General features: G+C 42.9%; 1 protein-coding gene across 2 annotated transcripts in view; it reads right to left on the bottom strand.

Annotated features, from left to right (window-relative positions):
- LOC126282122 (cytochrome P450 4C1-like) overlaps positions 1 to 17,265 on the bottom strand; it is a 103,609-nt gene that overhangs the window by 22,598 nt on the left and 63,746 nt on the right. For both annotated transcript variants that reach the window (XR_007551330.1, XM_049981591.1), the window contains exons 9-10: positions 13,884 to 13,952; positions 988 to 1,159 (exon numbers count right to left, since the gene is read on the bottom strand). Coding sequence is in view for 1 of the 2 variants with exons in the window: in XM_049981591.1 (XP_049837548.1) it covers positions 988 to 1,159; positions 13,884 to 13,952 (241 nt within the window). In the remaining variant the exon portion in view is untranslated. The remainder of the gene's footprint in view (positions 1 to 987; positions 1,160 to 13,883; positions 13,953 to 17,265) is intronic.

The raw sequence follows: 17,265 nt of genomic DNA, 5'->3' as shown, positions 1-17,265 counted from the left end.
ATGAGATTTCGTATTTACGGCTGCAGATGATATTAACTAGATAGATGTTAAAGTAAATAGTAAAGAAATTGAATGGATTGCTTTTGGTGAACTAAATACCACGTTGTTTATCAGATTCTGCGTTACTATTGTTTTATACATAACCGTTTTTGTGGAACATACAAATTAACAATGCCCCAGGCTCTGGATAAGCCATACATACACAATATCCTTTCTTTCTGCAATGCTTGATCCTAAAGGTGTGCACGAGAAACCCTTGAAGTTTGGAAGGTAGAAGATGAGGTACTGGCAGACATTAATCTGTGAGGGCAGGTCGTGAGTTCTGCTTGGGTAGCTCAGTTGGAAGAGCACTTACCTCAGAAAGGTAAAGCTCCCCGGTTCGATCACCGGTCCGGCACACAGCTTTAATCTGCCAGGAAGTTACAATTACTACGCTAGAACCAAGGTGTGGACCAAATATACCATTCATGACAAGTGAGCGTCATTATTCCACTGTAAAATTTTTGTTTTGTCAAATCTTACTGTTGTTTAGGTAGAACACCTGATCGACCTGTACCTTATGGACGCAAACTAATGGAGTGTACGGTCTGAATAACAGGGCAGCTGAACCGAAGTACTGAAAACATGTAACTTACATTATAAATTCATGAAGTATATCACCTTAAATAGAGCACTTGGCTCAAATGTATTATATTTAATTGAACACCACAACCTTCTGAGTACGTTTACAATCATCAAAATAGATGTCTATGTGAAACTGAAAGAAATGGTTCAAATGGCTCTGAGCACTATGGGACTTAACCTCTGTGCTCATCAGTCCCCTAGAACTTAAAACTACTTAAACCTAACTAACCTAAGGACATCACACACATCCATGCCCGAGGCAGGATTCGAACCTGCGACCGTAGCGGTCACGCGGTTCCAGACTGAAGCGCCTAGAACCGCACGGTCACACCAGTGAAACTGAATCAGATAACAGTTACCTACCCACTTGCACATCGTTGGTGACCTTGCGGGCGATGAATGGCACGCTCGGATAAAGCCTCAATGCCTCCTTAATTACCATGTCAAGGTACTTCATGTTATGTAGATCTTGCATTGTGAGGCCTCTAAAATGATCTCTGTCAAATATATCTTTTAACTCGGAATGAAAATTCTCCTGCAAAAAGATAATAATATTGACATAGATCAGATATACATTGATCCACACAACCATAGCGAGGAGGTCCTCAAGGGTGAGGAATATGCGTAAAAGAAGAATAGATAATACAAATTTACAAAAAACCTCATCTTCCACAAATCCTAAGTGAAATGTTTCTTACAGATGTGGAATAACTAAATAAAAATCTTAAACATTTTTTAATTTCTTGTGTGTGGTGGCTGGAACGTTATTCAAAATGTGTCTTCCTGAATAATGGATACGTTTCTGGAACGAAGTACGGAACTTAAAATCTTGATGTTTGTGAGAGTCGCTGCACTTCCAAGAACCAGAGTTCTCAGAAGTAAAATTTGATTGATATATTTGCACATTGTGCAATGGAAGTTGCTGTGGTGTTGCCATCCTGATATTGTTATGACAGATGTACATAATTGTTGACTAACTTGAATCAGTATTTAAATGTTACAAGCAGTGAGTCGAAATAATGTGTGTTCGAAAAGAAGGGGCTAATCCAGTTCCACATTCCAGTAGAGATCTTTTTTTTAACGCAGCAGCTGCAAGAGGAGCAGCTCAACACATGAGACAGACAAAAGAAGACAGATGAGACGCAGAACACTAAATTGAGCAGTTGGGACATGGCAGTGGATAAAATTAAAAAGTACACTGGAACAATTGACAATGAAGTGTGCAAATGAATATTTAGTAACTTAGAGTGTTACGGTGAAGAAACGAGAGAACTGGTGTGACATATTTATTAGGTAAGGTTTGTGAAATTGACCATTTGACGATTTCAGAAAAGAAGACAAAATCGGTGGCTTTCAAAGGGAAATATCCTGTACGGACAAACATTGCGATCTACAATAGAACAAATCAATCATTTTAATTATTTAGGTTGTGATATAATTTACGAATATGACAAAGATGTAAAGAAGAAATTAGAAAAATTCCGGAACGTAGGTGGAACAATAACCAGATGCGCAAAAAATAAAACAAGAAGAGAAACAAGATCGAAATTTTAAGAGGTGGTAGCAGGTCAACTGTTTGTTTGTGGATGTGATCGTGGGTTATAGATAAACGTCTGGAAAGTCGCATACAGGCAACACACGAGTTTTCTACGAGCAATGAAGGGATGCGCACAAGCACCGATTTAGAAATTCGGAAGTTGTGAAAGTGCTGAATGTACTTAACATTCTTAATAAAGTAGAAGAAAATAGAAGAAGCCGTAATGAACAGCTCGAAAGAATGAGTGGAGAAAGATTACCTCTACAGATTAGAAGATCTAATCCAGTTGGGAGAAATCAGGGAAGACAGAGCAGGCCGTGGGTATGGTAACTGGTGAAACAATTTTTGTTTTTGTTTTTTTCTTGATTGGATTTCGATTCCCCCCCCCAGAGGGGGGGAGGGCTGACAGCAGTATAACACGCCGCTGTGCACCCTACATAAAAGCAGGTGACAAAACTGTGACTGTTAAAACTGAAATATATCGAAAAAATTGCGAAGAAATATAAAAGCAAAGGGTCAGTGATGCTGATTAAAACACATACTAAAGAGACAGGCGCAATTAAAAAAACACAGCAACAGTTCGGCGTCTGTTCGCAACAGTTAAAAAAACACACCTAGCGACAGTATGGTAGCTATTCACAACACTGAAAAATGGGGTGCGCAACACTGAACACTCACAGAAACACTGCACTACAGAGTATGAAGGCATATGAGAGGAAGGGGTGGGGAGGACCTGGACAGAGGAGGGGGAAAAAGGGAGAGGATAGCCAGAAAAGGGGGGAACTGATGAAGGGATAAGACACAGAAAAGGGCGGGCAGGGCAGACGTGAGAAGGAGTGGGGAAGGCAGTGAAGAAAGAAAAAGGTCTCGGGGGAGAAAGAAGTCAAAGTGAGGGTAGGCAGGGATAAAAAAAGGATGGAAGGGGGGCAGAGGGAGCCTGGGAAAAGGAAAGAGGGTGGGAGGGGGAGCGGAGGATCAGAGGAGGGATAAATGGAGGGAGGTAGGCGTCATCTGGGAAGGGGAGTTGATGGAAGCCACCATGGGAAAGGAGGTGAAGGGTGTAGAGGTGGAGGGTAGGGGGGCTCACAACAGTGAAAGCGTGGCAGCGGGTGGGGATTGGAGAGGAGAGAAGCAACCAGTAGATGGGAGGGGGGGGGGGGGGGCTGAAGTCAGTGGGAGGTGTAGAGGACTTGGATATGTTTGAGGAAAAGGAGAAGATGGGGGAAAAGAATCAGGTCGTAAAAGACCTGTGTGGGGGATGGGAGGTGTATACAGAAGGCGAGGCAGACTGCTTGGCACTCGAGGATCTAGAGTGACTTATACAACCTCGGGGGGGGGGGGGGGGGTGCACATATCCAGGTGGGACTGGCATAACAGAGGATGGAACTGACTAAGGATTTGTAGGTGTGGAGGGCGGTAGAGGGGTTCAATCCCCATGGCCGGCCAGAGAGGAGTGTAAGGAAGTGGAGGTGGTCGTGGGTTTTGCATTGGATAGAGCAGAGATGAGGGATCCAGGTGAGGTGAAAGTAAAGGGTGAATCCAAGGTAGGTGAGGGTGGGGGAGAGACGGAGAGAGACGGACAGGACGGGTGCAGATGGTAAGTGAAAAATCAAGGAGCCAGACAAAGTGAATCGTTTGACTTATGGTGATGTCCTGGATCTTGGAAGGATTGATTTTGAGGAGCCGCTGGTTACACCATGTGGCAAAAAGGTCGAGCTGATTCTGTGGAAGGCGTTAAGGCCGTTGACGGGTAGGAGAGAAGGCAAGGAAGACGGTGTCATCAGTATATTGCAAAAGGTGGACCAGAGGAGGGGTGGGTGGTTGTGTGGCAAGGAAAAAAAAGGCTTAGTACTTCAAGTGAAGAAGGATTGTGATGATGATGATTAGTTCCTCCTTCGTATATAGTGGCTGCTTTGCAAAATATGTTATTGAATCTGAAACGATTTAGGATCTAAACTGGAACGGCATTTAAAGTGGTGACACCGCAATTCCTTCTTCACATTCGATTAGTTACTCTCCTAGTCACTAGAGGTCTGCATCTGACGTTAACGCCCGCTCCAATTGCTCGGAGCTTGTAGTTCCGCGCAAGTCCGTCAGAGGTCAATACAGCGCTTTGGACTGGAGGGCATCCGCACTGGACTTTTCATGACGCTCGTGCGAGCGTCGCACCATTGAATTGCTCTAGGAAGATGATATCTGTTCTTTCGGACATGCTGGAAGCACACAAGTTTCCTACAGTTAAGTTTGTTTTGTCATGGGTGCACAAACTGAAAAGTCTTTGTAATATAGGACCCGAAGATACAAAGGCGAATACAAGCTACGTGTCCAGCAAATGGAAATTTCACTTAATGGCCAAACGCCACTTTCAGTGTTACTGGTATTTTGTCAGTACACTAGAACGGTTGTATTATCATCTATTAACTATAAGTACTACGAGTACTGTATTATCGCTGTCTCCGTCTCGCAGATGAGAAAGTAAAAAATGCGGTGTTGCACAGAATAGTTATTATTCCTATAACTGGAAATGATATTTGCTTGTGACGGAGATGAGACGTTAAATTGTGTGGGTTTTGATAAGTTAGATAAAAAAAATTTGTGTAGTTTGAAATGTTTGCTGACGAAGCGATCTTTATCCAAAACGAGTGAATTCATTGTAATTAGGTCAACAGGGAATAATTTGGAGACAATTTTGTTCTTGATAGACTTCTAATTTGTCAGGTGGTCACATACTTGCATTTGAATCAATAAAGAGACGGTGTTATAAAAAGCATTATGAGACAGACAAAAGTTGGTAGACACATAGTTGTCCTATGAAACTCCAAATCTTCGTTTCAAAAATTTCGTTTCTTCTTATGGGTCATAATAATGTCACGATTAGAAATTGCCAGCTAGGAGTATACGTCTACAGGGTAAACAAATTGATCTGAGTATACTTCCATCAGCAGGTGGGAGTACGTAAGGAGCGACGCCAGACTGCGGACTAGAGATGGCAAAAAATAATGTAACTGATAGAAATAACCGATTATTGAGAAGTAGCAGTTACTGTGATAATCGCTTATATGATACTAGTAGTTTTTTCAATAACTGCCATAGACCATAAATATAATAGGCAGGCCCTGACGTCATTTTCGTGGCTCCAACATCTCTGGGCTGAAGTCACGTGAATGTTGGTGAAACATAGTTGATTCGTGTTGCGCTTATGGGTGTACTCAGCGTTTTGTCGGGGCAAATGGCATTACATTTCACGTGTAAGTGTTTCTATGACAGTGCAGATGCGTTTATTGAAATCTGCCGAAATGAATTGTATATGTTTTTTACACTTGAAGAAGAGTATCACGTAAATTAAAGTGTTGAAAATGATGCCTGTAAAGTCAGACTCATATTACATTTTGGAAAGTATCTGTGACAATTCTGTTACAGAAGTGAGTAAAATTGTTTCTCGTTCCTACTCATAGGTTCCCTAAGGATGAAAACCGAAGGTAGCTTTGGATACCGGCCCTGAAGCGGAAAAACTTTAAGCCACCTGCACATACCCGCCTTTGCTCGAAGCATTTCGCGGAGAAGTGTTTTGATAGGTTAGTCATTATGTACAATGTATATATATAATTTATATTTACAGTCTCTGTCATTTTTAAAGCTAGGCTCCAAAATTATTTTCTGAAACTGCAAAGTCCCACCTTTCATCTAAACTATTATTTTTTTAAACTGATAGTTTAAACTATTGTGAAAATAGTGGGAATTGAACCTTAGAAGTGCACCTAAAATTGATACTCTAAAATGGGCCTGCTCCTAAGAGTCGACAATTTTGGCACCTATAGTTGACATAATTCCCAGATCCCATTTTCTTTTATAAGTGACTAGAGCTCAAAAGGCGGCGAATCCAATGTTTAAAGGTTTGACACGAGCCCACACTTACTGTTTAAAAGAATTTTAACGACATTTTACTTTAATTGCTAGTTTATAGTAATTTCGTCCCGCTACCGACCACAGTGGCGTTCGATGTATTTGTTAGATTTCTTAAATGGTACTGTGAACAAATCCAGGTCAAATGTACACTCCTGGAAATTGAAATAAGAACACCGTGAATTCATTGTTCCAGGAAGGGGAAACTTTATTGACACATTCCTGGGGTCAGATACATCACATGATCGCACTGACAGAACCACAGGCACATAGACACAGGCAACAGAGCATGCACAATGTCGGCACTAGTACAGTGTATATCCACCTTTCGCAGCAATGCAGGCTGCTATTCTCCCATGGAGACGATCGTAGAGATGCTGGATGTAGACCTGTGGAACGGCTTGCCATGCCATTTCCACCTGGCGCCTCAGTTGGACCAGCGTTCGTGCTGGACGTGCAGACCGCGTGAGACGACGCTTCATCCAGTCCCAAACATGCTCAATGGGGGACAGATCCGGAGATCTTGCTGGCCAGGGTAGTTGACTTACACCTTCTAGAGCACGTTGGGTGGCACGGGATACATGCGGACGTGCATTGTCCTGTTGGAACAGCAAGTTCCCTTGCCGGTCTAGGAATGGTAGAACGATGGGTTCGATGACGGTTTGGATGTACCGTACACTATTCAGTGTACCCTCGACGATCACCAGAGGTGTACGGCCAGTGTAGGAGATCGCTCCCCACACCATGATGCCGGGTGTTGGCCCTGTGTGCCTCGGTCGTATGCAGTCCTGATTGTGGCGCTCACCTGCACGGCGCCAAACACGCATACGACCATCATTGGCACCAAGGCAGAAGCGACTCTCATCGCTGAAGACGACACGTCTCCATTCGTCCCTCCATTCACGCCTGTCGCGACACCACTGGAGGCGGGCTGCACGATGTTGGGGCGTGAGCGGAAGACGGCCTAACGGTGTGCGGGACCATAGCCCAGCTTCATGGAGACGGTTGCGAATGGTCCTCGCCGATACTCCAGGAGCAACAGTGTCCCTAATTTGCTGGGAAGTGGCGGTGCGGTCCCCTACGGCACTGCGTAGGATCCTACGGTCTTGGCGTGCATCCGTGCGTCGCTGCGGTCCGGTCCCAGGTCGACGGGCACGTGCACCTTCCGCCGACCACTGGCGACAACATCGATGTACTGTGGAGACCCCCCCCCCCCTCCCCCCCGTGTTGAGCAATTCGGCGGTACGTCCACCCGGCCTCCCGCATGCCCACTATACGCCCTCGCTCAAAGTCCGTCAACTGCACATACGGTTTACGTCCACGCTGTCGCGGCATGCTACCAGTGTTAAAGACTGCGATGGAGCTCCGTATGCCACGGCAAACTGGCTGACACTGACGGCGGCGGTGCACAAATGCTGCGCAGCTAGCGCCATTCGACGGCCAACCCCGCGGTTCCTGGTGTGTCCGCTGTGCCGTGCGTGTGATCATTGCTTGTACAGCCCTCTCGCAGTGTCCGGAGCAAGTATGGTGGGTCTGACACACCGGTGTCAATGTGTTCTTTTTTCCATTTCCAGGAGTGTAGTTCTGGCATAATTTTTCGCAAATAAAAAAGTAATTTTTGTTGGAAACGTTTGCCAGTCAGTTGAGAAATGTGGGGAAAATACGATACAAACATAGGATGGCAGACCGCTGATTTGTAATCCCGCCACGTTTTGCCAACAGTCACGTGATTTATGTTGGAGCCACACCAGCCCTATAGCTTCTGCACAGCAAGGCCAGCCTACTAGTATCTATGGTCGAAGATAACTGCCAACTGTATCTCGCGCCATGTGTTTACCGATGATTATACTACGCTTTTACATCAATACATCTGAGACCTGGCTACGATGGAGACGGATAGACCATCTGGAAGGTGTTCTATACGGCATGGAAATAACTAAGAAACTGCGTGCCATCTGTTCACAGAACTGTGTACTATTTCGTGCGCTCTTACTACTTTTAGCACAAACAATTAAAATACAGCCAATGTCAGAGCGGTGCCTGATAGGAACGACCGTAAAAGCATTGTCCTTCCCTTGAGTCAGCGCTGTGTGTGTCAGTTCAGTTTGGGCGTGTAGTACAGAGAGTTACAATAAGGAATTCGAGCGACTATGGAAATAGCTGTCAGAGGTTGGTATTTTTTTCTGGCAGTTGTTACATTTGCTCATAAAGTTCAAAGAGCTACCACTACAGGTAACCTGGAAGTTGGTAACTGTGTTCCTGAGTCCAGTTAGAACTCGTAGAAACCGGTGATATTTCCAGAGAGGATAGTTACTGGAATGAAGAAAATATTTTAGTGCTGCTACTTTTCACTACTTGCAGTTATAATTATACTTATAACTAAACTGATTCATTCCACCTACTTCGTTATTCAACTGTGACCCCGTAAGGAGTATTTGGTAGTGAAAAATAACTAACATTTGTAACAGTTAAAAATGACGGCTATAAAAAATAGCTAACCGTGGTAACGGTTCCTCCAGAATAACCGTTTGGCTACCTCTACTGCAGACACAGAGTGCTGCTATTAAAATGGTGGCAACAGCAGCGCGGCGAGCGTGCCAGACAGGCAGGCCTCTGCCCTCCTCGTGGCGCCAAGTCCGACCACAGGCCGCATCGAGCGTTCGCCCGGGGAAGCCATGACCGAGAGCGGCGCGCTCGGGCGAGTACGAGCGAGCGAAACCCTCAATTTGCAGAATTCTACTTACCAAAGCACTGAAACCTTGGCGACACGACTTAAAATGATCTGTCAGGCTGGACGTGGACTCAAGTTTCGTCCTTCGAATAAACATAAACGGGATAGAAGCAACTGACCCTAAGTCCAACCACAAGTATGTCTGCAGTTGTGATTGCTGGTTCAAAATGGCTCTGAGCACTATGCGACTTAACATCTGTGGTCATCAGTCCGCTAGAACATAGAAGTACTTAGACCTAACTAACCTAAGGACATCACACGCATCCATGCCCGAGGCGGTCACGCGGTTCGAGACTGAAGCGCCTAGAACCGCACGGACACAGCGGCCCCTTGCTGCCCCTTTTACAAACACTATTAGTCCGTATGATCTACTTCTTCAACTACGATTTCTTTTTGACAGCTCTCTACCTCACTGAAGTCTATGTGATAGCAAGAGAGTCACAACGATGATTTCTGCGAAAGCCAAACTGCTTGGTATGGGATGATATGGCAAACCTTTGTGGGCACTGTTTTTGGAGGCAGGGCGCAGCCCTCCGCTTTACTAACTGGGGAACTCCATTTAGCACGTGGCCTAAAAATATAAAAATTGATATCAATTGACTTACTAGTAATTCCTGAAACAGAAGTTCGGTCACAGAAAAAGCGGGGGTTATTTCATGACAGCGTAAATATTTTGTTTGAAGCTATTTTTAAAACATGATCGAATATGAGGCAGCTCGTAGCACATTACTGTTAGATTGTCGTACAACTAACTTCAAACGCTAAGTGGATATACTTTAAAGTGAGACAAGAATCTTAAAACTGGTAACGTAGCGTAGGAAAATATTGAAAAGGCAGTTAGTTGAAATTTTGGTGCTTCCGTTATTTAAGAACCATGACATCCAATCAAGAATTTTAATGTTCTTTTGACCCATTGCATTCACGTTCGCGAAGAAGACATTTCGTCGTATTTTTCTCTCTGTGAACATGTCTGTAGCTTGCTAGTACATAGGTTAGCCTAAATTTCTGCCTGTAACAACGAATCGCCGAATCTCAAAAAGAGATTCAAAATGTTTTTCGTATCCCTGATGCTTCTGTGTAACTGTATTTTTGTTTTAAACGCAGCCTTGACTGTTAAACGCCGCTCGGGATTAGCCGAGCGGTCTAGGCGCTGCAATCATGGACTGTGCGGTTGGTGCCGGCAACGGCTCGAGTCTTCCCTCGGGCATGGGTGTGTGTGTTTGTCCTTAGGATAGTTTAGGTTGAGTAGTGTGTAAGCTTAGTGACTAATGGCCTTAGCAGTTAAGTCCCGTAAGATTTCACACACATTATTTACTGTTCAACCTTGTATAAATGCCGACATTGAAAGATATGTTGGATGTAGCCGCCGTGGTATCTAACGTCACTAATGCACATCAACAGATGTCCTCAACTTGAAGACATCTCGAGACCGAGCGAGGTGGCGCAGTGGCTAGGACACTGGACTCGCATTCGGGAGGACGACGGTTAAATTCCGCATCCGGCCGTCCTGATTTAGGTTTTCCGTGGTTTCCCTAAGTCACTACAGGCAAACGCCGGGTTGGTTCCTTTCAAAAGGTCACGGCCGACTTACTTCCCCGTGCTTTCCTAATCCGATGAGACCGACGACCTCGCTGTTTGGCCTCCCCCCCCCCCCCCCCCCCCCCCCAAACAACACAACCCCAACCCATCATTTCCAGAGGGAGTTTCAACATGGTGTGGTACTATACAGTTTCCGATAGCAAAACTGCCAGCCAATGTGCCGAAGTTCTACCCAGTATCACGTTTTAGCATTGCCCACTCACTAGATGGCTGTGTTAACCTCTGCAGTTTCAAAGGAGAAGACACGTGTCAGTTACGCGTTTTACGAGTTGCCTTCACTTATTTTCTTTAATCATGCGCAGCAGCCGAAACACAACGCTAGACTGTAAGGTCTTTAACCGTAAGTGCCCACTCGGTACTGACACACAGTTTACACTGTACATTGAGAAAGAATGAATAATAAGAATAAAAGAACAAGAGAGTAATGGCTAGGCTGAATAGTGTGTAAGGTAGGGGTGTCGTCTGTACCCTCTACTGTTGAACCTGTGTATAACATATATAACGGAATGGCAACGAAAGAAGTTAGACAATGATTCAGGAGTGGAATTAGAACACAGGGCGAGAAAGCATAAATTATGAGACAGTGCAATTGCACGTGTGAGTGCACCGTGCGTGGCTAGTGTTCCCGCCTTCTTGTATTTTACACCCTGTTTTTAACGTACTTCTACCTCACTACGTTAATTTAAATTACTATTGTCACTGACTTGTTGCTTTGCCTGACCGTGACCGGCGCTAGCAGCGCGTATCGATATCCCCTTTCGTAGTATCTCTGCTCGCCTGCTATTACTTCTCGGTCGTCGTCTGTCGCCAGCGAGTTCGGGTCGCGAGTTCGGGCTGCCAGTCAGTTGGAACGCGTCACGAGCGCAGTCCGGACCTGCCAGTCGCGGAGTTGTAATGCGGCACTAGTGCATTCGGGTTGGAGCCGTGAGGTCTGCGTCGACATGGCTCGCGCGACCATTGCCGCCACGCATCACTTGAGCAGGGCCAATTCTAGTGCACCAGCGGAATTTTCTGCCTTGTGCCCATTAGTGTCCCGGTTACCTGCCTTGGCCGCCAACGTAATTTCACTCAGTGTCCTTTCCACACCTGTTGTCGCTGTCCAACCCGGTGTGTAGTTTTGACAGCTTAATACATTCATATTTGATTGTGGATAATGTCGTCAGTAACATTTTGTGTTTGAGTTTTCACGTACCGATTGGTGGCAAGCAAGTCGATTTGTCGGTCGGTCCGTGGCTGTCCCTTAGTTGGGTTCCGACGGACCAAGTGTAGTTGGGCTCACCACCTGTTTCACGTAAGTGAACGAGGGCAGACCGACCCCCTGGAGGCTTCTGAGTGCTGTTGTCTTTACTGGCTTTCTCACCGGTGTTTAATTGTCGGTTATTGATCTATCATAGCCAATGGAAAAAAAATTTCTTTGTTTTACTGTGTTTTATGGAAGTAAGTTTCAATTCCGGCAAGTGGATATTTGTTGAAAGGTTATTGCCGTTGTGTTGTCTTTTCTTTTAGTCTGGTTTTAGCTACTTAAAACTTAAGGCTTGTGGTTACTTTTTTTTTTTTAATTTGGAAAGTTAATGGTAGGCCTTAAGCCTTGGAACCTTATTCTTAAAATTACCTTTCAAGCTTAAACATTGCGTCCTTCTGCCTCTGAAAAGTTATGGTAATGTATTTTAAAATCTTGAAAATTTGATTGTGGGCCTTCAGCCGTTTGTATTGAATCTTGTTTACGTTTGTCTCTCCACCCTCACCTTGAGGCTTCCAGCCTAGCTGTGATACCATATATATTTTAATTATTTTATTTGTTATTTTAACTGCATTTTTATCTTGTTGGTTTCTAAGATTTCTTGTTTGGAGTCCTTCGGCTGTGATAGAATTGCATTTTGATATTAGTAGCTGTAAAGGTTCGGCTATGTCCCGCTTTGGTTGTAAATGTGTTATTAAATTATAATAAATTACAGTTTTAAGGTGAAACCGACCCCAACCTTAATTGGCCCTTTCCACAATCCTAAGCACTTGTTTTGCCCAGCGGGTTTAACGGGCGTCTCAGTGAGGTGAGAGACAATCTTAATAGCAAAATTGAGGGCTATGTAGTAGACGCGGTTAAGAAAGTAAAATAGCACATCACGGACGAAGCACCATGAAGGCAATAAACAGACTAGTACAGGCAAAGAGAACATGCCTTGCCGAAACAGGTCTACGAGTATCAAGTGTCGCTGAGGATCTACAGCTGATGGGCAAAATTGTTTCGAAGTGTAGCTCTGTGAGAAACGCGGATGAGAAGAAAATCGAATCGTTAGAAATATGACAACGTAGAAGACTGTTAATAATTAACTAGATTGGTAGATAAAATGTAGGGTCTCTGCAGAATCGGCGAGGAAAGGAATACCTACAGATTACTAACCAGAATACGGCAAAATATGACTGTGTAACATATCTGTCAATTTCTGTCGACATCGTTGTTGGCAATTAATGTGGTAATATGTAATAATCATACCAAAATGAACATATCTGAGTAGAGATTTAACGAACATTAGGGTATGTCTGAATTAGTATCCGTGCCTATATTCTCAGTTCAGGAAGGAGTCCACAAAAACGAAGTTCCCTTATTGACCGCCTTTACCATCGATCAGTAGAAAAATCAGACCACAGGCTGCACTATGAAACTGACAGAAAAGATGCATATAATTGTAAGATGACCCACTTGAAATAAACAATACAACGATCATCGAACAATAAATTATAGTCAGATAATATTTATTGTAGTTTGAAGTTTATGTCTACAGGTAACCTTATCAGCCTCTGTCTTGGTATAAAAGTTTTATGAAGCTCAATTTTACAAAGTATTAAGGAAAAAATATTTAATGAAAGAAAAGGTAAGGAAAAAACTTCAATATGATCAGAGGAAGTCAGAGGGGAAACATTGCACGAGAACTTGATCGGATTGCATATTAAAAACATCCATAACCTTAAGTAGTTTTTTTTATTGGACCAAAGTGCTGAGATCATCGGTCCCTTGGCTTACGCAGTACTTAATCTAACTTTAACTTACGCTAAGGACGACACACATACACCCATGCCCCATGCCCGAGAGAGGCCTCGAACCTCCGACGGGGCAAGGCGCATTAGGACACCGTGCGGCAAGTGTAACTAATACTCTCAGATGCAAAGGTTTAGGTGTGATTGGAAACCATGGGGGGGACTGATATATATATCAGAGAGAGAGAGAGAGAGAGAGAGAGAGAGAGAAGAGAGAGGGGGGGGGGGGGGGGTAGGAGTGAGGCAGACGGAACGAAGTGGGATTCAGAGTCAGAATCCATGAATAAAACGCTCCACCAAATTTTCGTTCAAGCTAGCGATCAAGGAAATCTTTTGTGTTATCAAGAATCTACATGGTGATTTTCATTTTTCTGATATTGTAACTGCAGTTTAGACTTACTACAGAGTAATTTTGTGTCTAAGGCTAGAATAACAGGATATCTTGGGGTTACTCACTTGTATCTCTGGGTGGTGTCCGAGTAAGACTAAAGCCCAAGATATGGCGGCCGAGGTTGTATCGTGGCCCTTAAACAAAATTGGTGCTTTAATAAAACACAAAACTTGTGGAATTATAAAAACAGAAAACAATCGTCAGAGATCATAAAAATGCATAAAGTGAACGCAGTTGCATTCATAAACAACAAACAGGAAATATGGTTAAAATAAAAAATAAAAAAATTAACCAAATACAGTGTAAAGTAACCAGCGATGAGAATTGCAGATGAGAATTGCAGATATGAGGAGGTTACAATGTACTTGGTGCATATTACTATGGTTTTCTCTTGTTGTGGGCAGATGTGGTCGACCAGAACACTGACGAGTGTGCTTACCCTATGTTCCCATGAAGTTCAACATCCGTCCACTGATACAGTCAAATGCCCCATAAATCTGGAAATCTGTATACTGTGCGATTCGCCAACCTCCCAAATGGAAGCCCACGAATTATGACAGATACTGGTAAAGATGTTTCACAAGAGTATGCAACACAATGACCACAGAGCATCTGGCGCTGTTTGCACACCGTGTATGCCCCAGTAACAACACTGGTTACAAACAACAATAACACATTCTGGTGGTCACTCTACCTGTCACGGAGAATTGGAACTCTGAAACATTTGCATACCCTCAGATGGTTGTGTGACAACGTATTCAGGGTCCATCACTTTTTAGTGAGGCAGCATCTATGTTTCAACAAAAAGTCATAAGAAAATTCATAATGATAATGTATTGGAGCTTTCAAGATATGTTCTTCAGGAAAGGTGCCGCTTCGAGGAGGAACAACTGTCTCATTACAATCATCCTACATAGTCTTCCATATAACTTATTTTTACTGTACTCTTGGTACTATACAGAGAGCAGTTCCATGATCTCGAAATATATTATCAGCATCATTCTCATTGCAACCTTCCGAAAAAACGCAAGACGTTGTAAGAACTAGAAAAAAAATAAATACTAAGGGAAAGAAGAGCTAAAATCTTATATGCTTAACTGAATTTTCCGCTTTCTCATCTGTGGGGGATGTGTATGTTAATACAGGCTGAACGTACTCCATACCCCTTTCATCAATGTCACTCAGGCAGCTGTCATCACTCTCTCAAGTTGTTCAGGAGCTTTGAATTTGCACATCGCAATGAAGGGGATAATGTTACAGTCAAAACAGAGTTGAGGTTCGATGTTCAAAAGTATAATTTGAAACTTTCAATAAATCAGAGAAAATATATGTGAATAATGAACACAACTAGTCACTGAAGCTTTCTGGTACTACTAATGGACTTTTCATGCGGCCACGCTGGTACAGAAACGCCTTATGATGCATATTTCATACAGACAGTAGTTTTTAATTAACTTGCAAGTGGATCTGTTCATACTACATAATAAACAAATAAATTTCAGAACTGTACTTAGCTCAACATCGAGCTATAATTCTCGAAACAATCACGATAACTTATCACGTGTGTGATAACAAATGCTTGAACAGCAAGTGTCTCAAGTAGTGCCTCAAATACTCAAGAGATGGCAGCACATGTCAGAAACGTTGTAGCTTCGTGTAGTACATGCACCTACCGGCACGAACGCTCAAAACAGTTTACGGTCCATTTATTAGAGTCAGTTTGACATGATGAAAATTCACAATACTCTGCCTTAACGGGTTATTGAAGTATGTGGCGACGAAAAAATGAGTATAAACCTCTAGATAAATGAAAAATATTAATTGGGGAAATCCAAGTAACTTGAACTTGGTAGAATGTAGACAATAATAGAGTTGAAAAGCAAGTATTGGAGCCAGTAAAGGGAAAATGTGAAGATACAGTCTATAACAGTGGTATGTAAGAACACCCAAACTAGCATTGTACAGATCGGAGCCTGGAATAATAGATCCCCTAACAGGCAGGTAGGTTAGAAAATTTAAAAAGGGGAATGGATAGCTTGAAGTTAGATACAGTGGGAATTAGTGAAGTTCGGTGCCAGGAGGAACAGGATTCTGGTCAGGTGAATGCAGGGTTATAGATACAGTCAAATATGGGTAACAAAGGAGTGGGTTTAATAATTAATGAGAAAATAGGAATATGTGTAAGCTACTGTGAACAGCATATTGAACGTACTACCAGAGCCAAGACAGACAGACACAAAGCCCACAGTAGTACATATGTCAATTAGCTGCGCAGATGATGAAGACTTTGAAGAAATGTGTGACGAGTTAAAAGAAATTATTCACATTGTTAAAGGAGACGAAAATTTAATTGTGGGGGACGAAATTCGATAGCATAAAAGGCAAGAGAAGAAAAAGTAGTAGGTGAATGTTGACTTGCGGAAAGTGTCTGGTAGCATTTCGCACATAGCATAATTTAATCATTGCTAACTCTTGGCTTAGGAAACATGAAAGAAGGCTGCGTAAGTAGACGAGACCTGGAGACAACGGAAGGTTTCAAATTGATTATATAATGGTTAGACAGAGATTTAGGGACCGGATGTTAAATTGGAAGACATTTCCAGGGTAAGATGTGGAGTATGACCACAATTTATCGTTTATGAACTGTAGATTAAAACTGAAGAAACTGCTAAAATGTAGAAAATTAAGGAGATTGGAACTGGATTAGCTGAAATAAACAGAGGTTGCTGAGAGTTTCAGAGGGAACATTAGGCATCAATTGAGTACAACAGGGGAAAGGATTACAGCAGAAGATGAATGAGTAGCTTTAAGAGATGAAATAGTGAGGGGAGCAGAGGATTAAACTGGTAAAAAGACAAGACCCAGTAGAAATCCTTGGATAACACATACTGCTTTTAATTCAGGAAAGGGAAAATTTAAAAATGCAGCAAATGAAACAAGCGAAAGGAGTACAAACTTCCAAAAAGGAACCTGACAGAATTGGCTATAGGACAAATGTAAGAATTTAGAAGCATATTTCACTAGGTGAAAGGTAGATACCACATACAGGGAAACTAAAGAGACCTTTGGGGGAAAGAGAAGCAGTTGCATGAATATCAAGAGCTCAGATGGAAAACGAGTCCTAAGCAAATGAGGGAAAACTGAAAGATGGACATTAACAAATGCAAAACAAGGATAATAGAATGTAGTATAATTAAATCACGTGATGCTAAGAGAATCAGATAGGAAATGAGACATTTGAAATAGATGAGTTTTGCTCCTAGGGTACAAAAATAACTGACGATGGTAAAAGTAGTGAGTATATAAAATGTAGACTGGCAATGGCAAGAAAAGCATTTCTGAAGAAGAGAAATTTTAACATTGAGTATAGATGTAGGTGTTAGGAAGTCTTTTCTGAAATTATTTGTACAGTGTGTAGCCATGTATGGAAGTGAAACATGGAAGATA

Source organism: Schistocerca gregaria, chromosome 7 (assembly GCF_023897955.1).
Source record: "Schistocerca gregaria isolate iqSchGreg1 chromosome 7, iqSchGreg1.2, whole genome shotgun sequence".
Taxonomy (NCBI): domain Eukaryota; kingdom Metazoa; phylum Arthropoda; class Insecta; order Orthoptera; family Acrididae; genus Schistocerca; species Schistocerca gregaria.
The sequence above is the reverse complement of the archived record's forward strand: the minus strand, read 5'-3'. Positions and strand labels throughout refer to the sequence as shown.